General features: G+C 45.0%; 1 protein-coding gene across 1 annotated transcript in view; it reads right to left on the bottom strand.

Annotated features, from left to right (window-relative positions):
• Window positions 1-12,749, bottom strand: part of LOC149445012 (putative cation-transporting ATPase 13A4) — a 115,961-nt gene that overhangs the window by 24,731 nt on the left and 78,481 nt on the right. The window contains exon 24 of the mRNA XM_089654306.1: window positions 5,905-6,001. Coding sequence (XP_089510432.1) covers window positions 5,905-6,001 — 97 coding nt within the window. The remainder of the gene's footprint in view (window positions 1-5,904; window positions 6,002-12,749) is intronic.

The following is a 12,749-nucleotide window of genomic DNA, read 5'->3' as shown; positions in this document are numbered from 1 at the left end:
TGGATTTAAGTGCTGGGATAAAGTTTTTTACGTAGAGGTCAGAGAGGTCGCACGTAAGCTGAATGCCCAGGTAAGTGAGAGTCTCACTGTCCCAACTAAACGGGAACTGCGATCGGCAAAATGAGACTACATCAGAAGGGAGGGTGACATTGAGGGCGTATGACTTTGAATGGTTGATTCTAAGGTTCGACATGTATTGAAAAAGTGAGAAATCTTTAAGCAAATTGGGCAAGGTGGTCCGAGGTTCCGTTAGAAACAGCAAAATGTCATCCGCATAGGCGGCGAGTTTATACTCTTGAGCCGGTGCGGAAACGCCCTTAATATCTGGGTTGGAACGGAGTTTACGCAGCAGTGGCTCTAATGATAGCACAAAGAGGAGAGGAGAAAGGGGGCAGCCCTGGCGCGTGCCATTGCCGAGAGAGAAATGGTTCGATAAATGGCCATTCACCCGAACCTGTGCCGTGGGTCCAGAATACAAGGTCATGATGAAATTAAGCATGTGTTCTCTCAAACCAATCGCCTGAAGGGTTGCCCTCAAATAATCCCAGGAAACTCTGTCAAAGGCCTTCTCAGCGTCCAAAGAGAGAAGGAACCCAGGATTCTTTGATGTGCGAAGCCAATGGATAAGGTTTGAGGGCCTTGATAGTATTGTCTCTCGCTTCCCTGCCAGGGATGAAACCCACTTGATCGAGGTTAATCAAAGAAGGGAGTAAGGGGAGGAGACGGTTGGCCAGAATTTTAGCATAAAGTTTCACGTCTACATTCAGAAGGGAGATGGGCCTACAATTGGAAACCAAAGTTGCATCCTTATCTCCTTTGGGTATGACAGGGATGTGCGCTTCTAGAAGGCGATGACATGGCACAGGGAGTGAAGAGAAAGTGTTGAAAGCCGAGAGGAAGGGGTTGGACAAGACGGTTAAAAACTCTTTGTAATATACTGCAGACAGGCCATCAGGGCCCGGGCTTTTACCAGACTTCATTTGTTTGACGGCCCGCGACAGTTCCTCTGCCGTGATATTTTGCTCCAGTTCCAGGGCGGATGTCTCAGAAAGTGCAGAAGGGCTATAAAGATGAAGAAAGTCCGAGATCACCGTGGCTCTGAGTTTGTTGGTTTCAGGTGGGGGACGTTCCGGAGGGAGGTTATATAATGCCTTATAATACTGCTCAAAATGAGAAGCAATGTCAGCATTAGTGGTGGCAAAAGAACCGTCTGGACCCCTGATTTTGTGGATTGTTAAGCTCGACTTTTTCGCTTGAAGGGATCTGGCGAGGAATCTCCCGCTTTTGTTCGCAAACTCATAAAATAATTTTTGAGACAAGACATATCTACATTTAGCCACCTTGCCCAGTTCGGTCAAAAGCTGCGTGCGAGTGTTTGTGAGTTCAGTCAAGGTAGAAGCCGCTTGACTGTGTTTGTGAACTCTTTCCAAAAACTGGATGCGCTCCATAAGTCGTCGCAAATGTGCTTGTCTCTCCCTTTTACGCTTCGTAGCCATAGCTATGAGAACCCCGCGAATTACGCATTTATTTGCCTCCCATTGCGTCGAGGAGGTATCTGAAGTCTGGTTGGTCGCGAAGTAATCTACCAATTGGGAGCGGATCTCGGCTTCGTTCGTTGGATCGGAAAGAAGAGATGCGTCCAATCTCCAAATCTTGGAGCGGGAGTGTTTTTCAGGAAAACGCAACGTCAAGGTTATGGGATGGTGATCTGAAAGGACCATTGGTTCAATGGAGGTGTCATGAAGAAATGGCAGATCCACTTGCGAGAGAAAAATGAAGTCAATTCTGGAGTACTTGTTGTGTGGAGGAGAAAAAAACGTATAATCTTTAACGTTCGGGTGTAGGATTCGTCAAGAATCGTGAAGTTGTAAATCCTGAAGTTGTGTGCAGATCTGTCTTAGGGATTTGTATGGTAAAAATGAACTGCCCGAGGAGGAATCCAGTAAGGGGCATAAAGGGACATTAAGGTCTCCCCCCAAGATCAGCACACCCGACTGAAAGGAAGAAAGAGAGGTGGTGATTGAGCGAAAGAAAGGAACCTGCTTGGTATTGGGCGCATATAGATTTGGCAGTGTAATGGGTCTGTTGGCAAAAGTGCCTTTTAGAAACAAGAACCTACCTTCTGAGTCAGGGAGTGACTCCGTGACAGTTAAAGGGAGATGTTTCGCAATCAAGATGGCGACACCTTTTGATTTGGCATGAGGGTTAGGGGCATGATAGACTGTAGGATAACGTGAGTTAAAGAGCTTGGGAATGACATCCTGTCGAAAATGCGTTTCCTGAAGAAAAACGATAACCGCTCTTTGTTTATGTAAGTAGGAGAGCAGAATGGAGCGTTTTTTCAGGTGTGTTCAAACCCCTCACATTAAGAGATAGAACTTTTAAGGATAAGTGTCCCGACAACGATTTGGAAGAAGACATGTCCAAAAAGGTATATGAAAGCAACCTAAGGAGAAGGAACACGGGGTACTAAGAGGATGGGAATAGGATTGAGGGGGGGGGAGGGGGAGAAAAAAAAAATTAAAGAGATAAATGAAAGAAAAATAAAAAATAAAATAAGAAAGGAGAGAGGAGGAGAGTAGATACAGGTAAGAAAGAAAGAAGAAGAAAAAAAAAAAAAAAACAGAACTACCAGCGGGAGGAGTAGACCAGCTAATCCACCTAGATATATGAAAAAAGGGGAGAAGAGAAAGGAAGAGAAGATGGGGGGGGGTTAAGGGGTAACAGAAAAGAGAAAGGAGGGAGTAAAAACAGCCGGCAAGAGTCAGTAAAAGCTCTCCGAGCTTACTGTGTGGGGAACGCAGTGGGTCGAAATCCAAAATAAAAAAAAGCCCGCCGTATGGAAGACCTCAAAAAGTGCAGGGAATGGAGAGGTAGGGCGAGGATAGGGCATGCACAGAGAGGGACTACGCCCAGCCGGCGAGGGAGATGTATCAACCCTCACCTGGTAGGGCGTATGGCTCAGGATTTAGCGAGAGATTGGGGTCAAGAACAAAACGGTAGCCTGCGCTAGGAGGGAAGTGAGGGAAGTGAGACAGACAGCAAGCCATATCAATGTTTGTGAGATACACATATGAACAGAGCACTACGTAGGAATGCTAGAGCGGAAATATGGTGTCACGAGTATACCGTGGTGGAACTACTAGGAATGTCGTCCTCAAAGGTATGGCTTCATAGAACGGTCAGACCGCCCTCTCCTCAGGGAGAGAACAGGCAGTGTCTCACAACACATGAAGTCATAAATTATTGTCAGAGGAACAGTAAGGCATGACATGTGCAAAAAAAAAACATACAGCTCAAATATCGCATATCAAAAAAACACAATATACGAAATTGAAAACAGCTAAAATGACATAACGACCCCCCCCAGCCTGGACTCTCAAGGTACCCCCGGAATCGAGCAGCACCTCATATCAGATAGGAGGAAATGCGTGGGGAGGGAAGAAGAAGGCACAGACAGAGTACCTACAGTGGAGCCTCATCAGTGGTACTCCATTAGTATGCAGAGGGCGGAAAAGGATACAGAGCGGGATGGGAGAGACCGATCTCTGCTAGGAGTCTCCATCTGGAGAGCTTATTGAGGTGATGCTCGTTCACAGGTGCACAATACCAGTGTGATGGAGAAAGAAAAAAAGAAAAAAAAAAAATTTATAAGCAATGGTCCCAAGTCCCCCCCCCCCCACCCCTCCCAATCCAAACTCAGCAACCCGCTCATCTGAGTACGTGAAAAAGGATAACTGATGCTGAGGACTTCTCATCATCCTCTCCGAACTCGGTCTTCTGGAAACGGTGGAAGGCGAGTTGAATACAATGTGTGCGGGGGGACAAAAAGTCCTTCAGTGGCGAACCCGAGATCCTCGGAGGTCCCCAGGGTAGGCTCGGAATCAGATGTGCAGGAGACGTAGGAGGATCGGAGCCCTCCGGAGTCCACCCTGAGTCTCTAGATGGCAATAGACCTGTCAGAGGTGTCATGGAGGAAGTTGGGCAATACATTGGTTGTAGACCCGAAAGTCCCGTTGCAGAGCGACAGTGGTGGTGCAAAAAATGGGCGGGTAGAAGGGAGGAGCTTATTGGAACGTTCTGTGCCAAACAATCTGTAAGGGTCAAGAATCGTAGGGATGAGAGCTCAGTGGCCCCAGGTGCATAGGGCCGCCTGTGTGCAAGAGTACCATTGAGTCCAGTCCAGATCAGGTGGAGGGAAGACCCCAGGATGATAGATCAGAAAGCTCCATAGGTAAGGCGAAATGGAACATAGGATTTTGCAGACAAAGTCTGAAGAGTGGCTGAACGGATCCTGAGCAGTGAAACCAGTGGTAATGTACTGAAAATTAAGAGAATCAGGACAGAGCTTAGAGAAGGGTCTCTAAGCTTCATGACGAGGCCTTCGATGTGCAGGAGAGGCCGTCGGGCTGGTGATGCTGGTAGAGCCACTGGCTGGAAGTCTCGGCGGGGTTGCGGGGACCAATCTGCGTCGGCGAGAGCCAGGGCCCTGCCAATCCATATTACTTAGCGTCGGTCCGGATTCCGGAACACCTGGGAGACGCATATTTCTGTACCAATCGGGGAGGTCGATTAGTGGGATATCTAGGGAAGTGCAGAAATTAGGCAGATCCTCCGGAACTCGCAGGTAGGCTGTGCGCCCCTGCGCCTGTGCGGAAAGACAAAATGGGAAACGCCATCTATATGATATGTTATGTGAACGGAGTGCATCCAATAGGGGGTGAAGTTCCCGTCTTTGTTGCAGAGTAAGATTGGAGAGATCCTGGAATAAATGTATTTCTGACCCCTGATATAAGAGGCGCCTTCTGTCCCTGGCGTGCCTGAGGATGTCCTCTTTTAGTGGGAAGCTGACTATGCAACATATTACATCTCTTGGGGGATCAGAATCTCTGCCCCTGGGACGGAGTGCTCTGTGTGCTCGTTCCAACTCTATAGGTGTGGCCGGCGGGCGACCTAGTAGGTCATTAAAGATCGCCACAACCGTTGTAGAGATGTCGTTCGGTTCCACAGATTCTGGCAAACCACGGAGTCTAATGTTATGTCTGCGTCCACGGTTATCCAAATCCTCTATTTGTCTGTAGAATTCGCGGATATGCGATGCGTGTGAGACTGTTGTCTGCTGTATTTCTGCTATGGCGTCTGCATTATTGCGGTTAGCAAGTTCCACTCCCTCCAGCCTTGTGCCCAAGGAAAGTAAATCCTCTCGCAGGTCACTGAGGGCGGTGGTGTGTGTGACTTTAATGTCTGCAGCCACCGCCTGATGATCTCTGAGAGACACTGCCTGGGAGTCAGAGGAGAGATCATGCTGCGGGACTGTGTCTGTGACATTCTCAGTGTCACTGCTTTGAGCACAGGCTGCCGTGGAGGAGGAAGGAGGGGGGGGAGAGGGGGAAGCTGCTTGGGCCCTGTCCCTCTGCTGGGAGCGGAACAGCTCCTGTATATGCCGCGATTGCGGTTTATTAGGAACCCGTGGGGAACGGGAACGGAAACCGGGTCTGTTCAGGTCCGTTTTCCCCATGATTATGCGCCCCTGCCTCACCCGATCCTCAGTGCAGAAGGAAGAGAAGTCTTCGGCCGGCGGGAGCTCCTGGTTTAAGCGGCCATTCCGGATCGCGGCAGACCACGCCCCCCTACAACATATTCTTATTAGAGAGTGAGTGTGTGTGTGTGAGGGGGAAGGGGGCTAAAACTTGACAAGTAAATTCCTTCAATTCTTGTACAAGAGCCAGAATGATGGGAAATTATGAAAAATCTCCCGAATGGGATAACAGTCAAAAACTAAAAGTTAGAATTTGTAACTCTTCTTCCCTATTCAAAACTAAAACACAATGTCATTGTAATTAGGTTTTAAAAATCTAAAAATCAATCTAATTCTTAAACTAAAAATAATAAAAATAATCTTACCCAATAGAGCAGTAGTATGTTGGTATATTCAAATAACCCAAACAAAGCCATGTATTTAAACATGCAGAATGAAGTTACAAGAGCTGCCCGTCCTTCCCTGTAAAAGAGAGTTCTACATAACACCTTTGGACAAATGTGGCCATACTTTAGTATATGTGCAAATAAAATTTATATGTTTTGTGATGAAGCGCTCAACTTATATAGTGCATATTTTAGTAGTTACTGATTTGGAAAGAGTATGTAGATCAGTAAAGTCAGAGAAAATTTTGAAGTCCTGATCTGCATTCCTGATTGAGTACAGTGTATTGAAGCTAGAAAAACAGCATGATGGGCAATCAACATTTTCAGGAAAGGCCAGAAACGGCAGTGTCCATAACAAAATGGCACCTGTCTGGTCTGCACACTGAACTCTTCTTGATAAAAAATGGCTTCAGCTTGGTCTCCTATCAAAGTTAGAACCCCCTCTAACATGTTTCACCCAGTAGCAGTTTAATCATAGAGACCTCGAGACAGTTTTCAACCCGACCAATATCTGCAAACATTGTGGCCAATTTCACAAGAAAATTCCAGTTCTACAATTTCAGTGGCATTTTAGAGTCAAATAACCAGAAGGTCCCCCTGCAATAGTGATGCCATCTTTATGGCTTTGTGAAAGGTCAAAAGCATGAACTTCTAATGGTAAATATCTCCATTTAAATCACTTAAAGTGGAGCTCCACCCAAAAGGGGAAGTTCCACTCTAAGGCTTTGTCCCCCACTCCCCATTAAGGATTGGCGCCTTTGGGGAGTGTGGGGGTACCCGAATTTGCCAGGTACCCCTCCCAGTTCTGGAGCAATCACTTAGGCGATCGGAAGAGGAAGTTGCCCTCACCCTCTCCCTCCCCGTAGTCTTCTGAGACACGTGACAGGTCCCAGAAGACTACGAGGCCATTCACAAAGCGCAACGCTTCTCGCGCATGCGCAGTGAGCACCCGGCTGTGAAGCCACAAGCTGTCACAGCCGGGTGCCCACACTGACAAAGCCGGAGCCAGGGAGAGAAGACGGCCAGTGAAACCAATGGTGGTGAGGACACCGCTGGACCTGCTGAGCTGATGGTTCATGAGATGGAAGGTTAACGCTGATGGCCAGGTTTTATCACTCTTTTCAAGAAGATTACTGACCCCTGCAGGTCATACCATATAAATAGGGGCTCATTAATGCCCTGAGAGGGTCGCTTTGGCAAAGACTGCCAAATTGTAGCTGTTTGGCACGTACCTGATAGAAGTCTAGAAGTCTGAATTGACGAGGTCAGCCTCTCTTGTATCTCCAACCCAGGCCCCACTGAAGGTGAAACAGATGGTGCTGAGGGACAGGAGGAACACGAGTGCCTGTGGATATTGATTGTGGAACTTGCAGCTGGTGATGTAACCTCGGTAAATCAGACAGGGCATCCAGTCAGGAACAGAGGAGATGCCAGAACGGCAAGCTGAAGTTAAGGAAGCACTCCACTGGAACTGCAAGATCTGGGTACGTGGATTGCCGGAACTTCTGATAGGCGTAAGGCCGGAGCATACCGTGACAACCGGAGCTGATGTAATGACAGCCAGGACAGGCACTCGGCAAGACTGTAGAGCAAAAACTGGAACCGGAAGCGTAGTCAGAGTATGAGCCAGGGTCAGCAACGAGCAGGCTATGAGGTACCAAAACATCAGACAGGGGCAAGGTCAGGAGAAAGCCAGGATCAGAAACCGATGAGCAGAAGCATAAACAGGATCCAAGAGCAGGTCAATGGCAAGCCGGGTCAGTAAATGATACACTCAGGATACAACATGAAACAGGAAGTTAGCTGAAGACTAGTCAGCACTGACAGAGTAAGAACTTCCTTTAAATAGTCTGTCTGGTGCCAGAAACAGTGGGCATGCTCCCGCGTGTGAGCACCCATGTGCGCGCATTTCTGCGCGCATGCGCGAGCCTATGCTCATTTCTATTAGCCAGTTGCCGTACAGCAATTCCCTTACACTGTTATGCTGTTAGTTTGAACCACCTCCAGGGAGTAGCCCAGTCAGGGTTCCCAGTGGGTCTGTAACCTCTGGACTTGTAAAGACTTGAGCAACCTTAAGCTGGACCTTGTTATGGATTATTTAGACCTCTTGTGCATTTACTGCCTGTTATGGATGCTTGCCTTGAAAAGAACCTTTTTATGGATTTAGCCATCTTCCTAAGGTGTGACTCCTCATGGGGCACTATATAACGGCTCTAAAGAACTTTGTGCAGGAAAGAGTGTGGAAGATGGCTTTGAGAATTGTTTGTTGCCTTTAAATACCTCAGTTAAATACGGTTATTGTTCATCTAAACTGCCTGGTCTGAAGTTTTTAAAGGGGTGCATATAAGGTGTATTAAAATAACAGGGCTTACTACAGGAGACTGAAGAATTTAGAGAAGATATAGTACAGAGGCTAGCTAGCAGAGAGCTGTCCTGAAGAGACTATACTGTCATTGCTATTGACTTCCATATATTGTCACTTGCTAAAGCAAGCAACCAGCCAGGAAATGGATGACAGATAATCTGGTAGTGAAGGGGTGTTATGCTTGGTTCCTTCAACAGTGGTCGGTTCCGCACACACTGGGATCGACCTTATGTACCTAGGAACCTAGTGTGAGAGTTACTAATGGTATAGTGAGGCCTCAGGAGGAGAACAAGCATAAAGTTATGGAGAAGTGCATTTACTGTGTTCAATAGTAACATACAAGACATTGTCAAAGGGAGTGAGGCGATGGGACTAATGAGTTGGTGGAGACCAGTACATGCTCTGCAGAACTGACTCAGAAACACTGCACGCCTGGAGGGAGAGGTGTTCTCTAATATCAGTTTTGTAAAAAGTGCAATAGTGTCCACAATGTGAGACGGTTGGCCCCGGATTACAAAGTATTAACTGTGCATGTGCTCTGCTCACTTCTAAGTCTGGATTTTTGCCTTAATGTTTATTTCACATGACCACAGCTCCTGTCTCTGATTTAGACATTAGTAAGTGCAGTTCCACTGTGTTCCCACTAGAGCACCTAAAGCCCCACCCACATGGTGACAAAGAAGCAGTGACAGAAGACAGGAGGATCTTAGCGGGACAACTCTGGATCCTCTGACTGGATGAGTATCTGAAATGTGCACAAAAGGACCAACTTGTAAGCAGGGGTAAAAAAGAAAAAAATGGAGGGCGGGCGAAGATCCACTTTAAGAAGTACACATATCCTTTTGCCCTTTTTTTCTGAGCTAACCATTTTACCACCCCTCGACTGCCCTCCAATAAGGTGGCCATGTTAATACACATTGTCACAATAATGGTGTGGTGGTACAAAGATTATACCACAGGTCATAAAGCATGCAGTTGCAGAGCAGTGCTGTGTGATTCAAGAAGAATTAACATACATGTCCAGGAAACGACAAATCCCTCTGAGATGCCTGTCAAATGCCTCTGAAAAGTAAGCAGTTGAGCCTTTACAGTTCACAAACTTTTAACCTTTGTAGATAAAGGGTAGTTTCTTTAAATTTCCAGAGTTAGGCTTTAAGTATTTACATTATTTGAACAAGCATTACAAGCACTTTAAAATAAGCCCACAACTAAAAATTACAACTTCTGTCTCCTTGTTTTCTATGCAGAGCATCTGGCAGCCTACTAGATACATGTGATTTGTTTTGTTACAAATCGAAATTCGGATGAAATTTTCGTTATTTGTAGATTTGGGTGTATCTGAATTTCCTTATCACAATGAGAACAAATTTCAATGAATCCAAAATAAAATCTAAAAAACTAATTATCCAAATTTTCATTTGAAAAATTAATTTGAAATGGAAACATACTGCAATAAATACAGTAAGGTAGAAACGTGAATAAAAAGATGATTCCCACTTAGGTTGTAGAATAGAATAGAATAAAATATAATAGAATGAATAGAATAGAACAAATATAGCTGTCTTAGGAAATTCTGAATTTGAAGTTCAAATTTCAAATCAATTTGAAAATAACAAATATATAAAGCGAAGACGAATATATGAAATTAATTCTGAAAAAGGATCAGTCTAACTTAATGAATATGATTAAACAACATGGTTAACATAATGAACGAATTGGAAACAAAACAAATTTATGTAGTGCACATCTTTACAATCTACCCACCTTCTAATGTACTCAAGCAGCAGGTGCTGTAAGCTGCTATAAACAAAAACCCTCTTCGCTTCATGGTACATGCAGCTAAAGAGGTCAGTGAGGGTTTGGATACTGCCTCTCGAATGCAATGGTGGGATCATTTTTGCTTTGTTGCTATGTAAAGCTACATGGCTGTAGCATGTGTACACCTCTGTACACTGCCTTTGCAGCTTAAGGGAGAGTGATTGTAAAAATGCAGGTAAACCACGTGGTTTTACCACCCCCACTATACGCACGTCTCAATATCAATAGTCTGGGCACAGGTGCACTTTTTTCTATTCACATTTCCCAGGTATACACCTTTCCTTAGCCATTAACTAAGGTATATGAGAGTCTCAGCTGTAATATGTAAGCATTACTTGTATCTTGGAACAATAAAATAATTTGATTTCCTCAATAAATCTGCCGCAGATACTGAGGACCTATTTACATCTATGCATTGCGGTAGCACATGGTAAAATATACTTTTGATACCACAACAAACAGCAACACCTGTACCAAAGTGCAGTGTGGGGCCATTTATTGTTGTGGTATGCTGCATTCCCAGGAAAGGGTCATGTGTGTTTTCTAGTCAATTGCATCAAGTTGGAATTCCATAATGAATGAGCTGCCTTAACATAACGCATCTTAACAAGGGACATACAGTTGTGTCCAAAATTATTCAACCCCCAATGCTGTAAAGGGGTTTAGGGACTATAGTGTACATTTGGAATTGTATTCAGAATCAAATCCTACAAGGACGTTGTAACTACCCAAATGCAACTAAAATGACATCAATTGTTTATGTAATACAGTAGTAAATGGTTCTTATGTGGTTTCTTCATTGCCACAATTATTCAACCCCTTAAAGACTACCACTCTGAAGAACAGAGGTTCATACAGGTGCTTTCCATCAGGTATTGAAAACACCTGTGGATGTCACCGAGCAGCAATCAAGCATAATAAGCACCAATTAGGCAGCTTTAAAATGACTGTGATACTCAGCTCCTTCTAGACATTTACTGGTGTGGTTACAAACATGGTGAAGGCAAGAGAATGGTCCAGGAAGACAAGAGAAGAGGTGATTTCTCTTCACAGGAAGGGCAATGGCTATAAGAAGATTGCAAAGATGTTAAACATACCAAGAGACACCTTAGGAAGCATCATTCGCAAATTCAAGGCAAAGGGCACTGTTGAAACGCTACCTGGTCGTGGCAGAAAGAAGATGCTGACTTCGACTGCTGTGCGCTACCTGAAGCGTAGAGTGGAGAGAAGTCCCCGTGTGACTGCTGAGGAACTGAGAAAAGATTTGTCAGATGTGGGTACAGAAGTTTCAGCCCAGACAATAAGACGCACACTGCGTAATGAAGGCCTCCGTGCCAGAACTCCCAGGCGTACCCCCTTGCTGTCTCCAAAGAATAAGAAGAGTCGACTGCAGTATGCCAAAAGCCATGTGGACAAACCACAAAAGTTGTGGGATAGTGTTCTGTGGACTGATGAAACAAAATTAGAACTGTTTGGGCCCATGGATCAACGCTATGTTTGGAGGAGGAAGAACAAGGCCTATGATGAAAAGAACACCTTGCCTACTGTGAAGCATGGTGGAGGGTCAATCATGCTTTGGGGCTGTTTTGCTTCTGCAGGTACAGGGAAGCTTCAGCGTGTGCAAGGTACCATGAATTCTCTTCAGTACCAGGAGATATTGGATGGAAACGTGATGCAGTCCGTCACACACCTGAGGCTTGGGAGACGTTGGACCTTTCAACAGGACAATGATCCCAAGCATACCTCCAAGTCCACTAGAGCATGGTTGCAGAGGAAAGGCTGGAACATTTTGGAGTGGCCATCGCAGTCACCAGACTTAAATCCGATTGAGAACCTCTGGTGGGACTTAAAGAAAGCAGTTGCAGTGCGCAAGCCTAAGAATGTGACTGAACTGGAGGCCTTTGCCCATGAAGAATGGGCGAAGATACCCGTAGATCGCTGCAAGACACTTGTGTCAAGCTATGCTTCACGTTTAAAAGCTGTTATAACTGTAAAAGGATGCTGTACTAAGTACTAAGATTGAATGTCACTTGGGGGTTGAATAAAACTGATAATGCTGTGAGCACAGAAAAGACATTTGTGGTTATTTCATTATAACTGTTATGTTATATTTGTCTGACCTACAAGTGCCTCTTTAATGTAAATGTAAGCAAGATGACTGAATGATCAAAAGCAATGTCAAACTGGCCAAAACACTCAATTTCAGTGGGGGTTGAATAATTTTGGACACAACTGTAACATATCTCAGTATTGTAAATTCACCCTAAAGGGTGGACGGAGATATAGATATAACTTAACCATTGAAGAAATTGTGACATAAACCTGGAAGCTTGAATTGCCCAAGCATGCACAATTATATCCTAGTAACAGAAATATTGTGATTGGCTGATCACTTTTTCCTTTGTGATCAGGTGACCAAGGCTGAATTTGGAAGCTTTCTGGTTTATTTATTAAAGCCTAACTATAACCGATTTTTTTTTTTGTCAGTTTATGGATAGGAGTTGAAAGAGTTAAAACCTGGTAGTCTTTTTTTTATTTTTATTTTTGGTGCCTGTGTTGCCATTGGGAATATTTTCCCTAACTTCCTGTCCTTGTGACCACATAGAAAGTTTGAGAAATCTGCTCCATAGGGGCACTGTCA

The sequence above is a fragment of the Staurois parvus genome, unplaced genomic scaffold (assembly GCF_062004578.1).
Source record: "Staurois parvus isolate SC_StPar_1 unplaced genomic scaffold, SC_StPar_1.0 ptg000750l, whole genome shotgun sequence".
Taxonomy (NCBI): domain Eukaryota; kingdom Metazoa; phylum Chordata; class Amphibia; order Anura; family Ranidae; genus Staurois; species Staurois parvus.
This window is presented reverse-complemented; position numbering and strand designations above follow the sequence as displayed.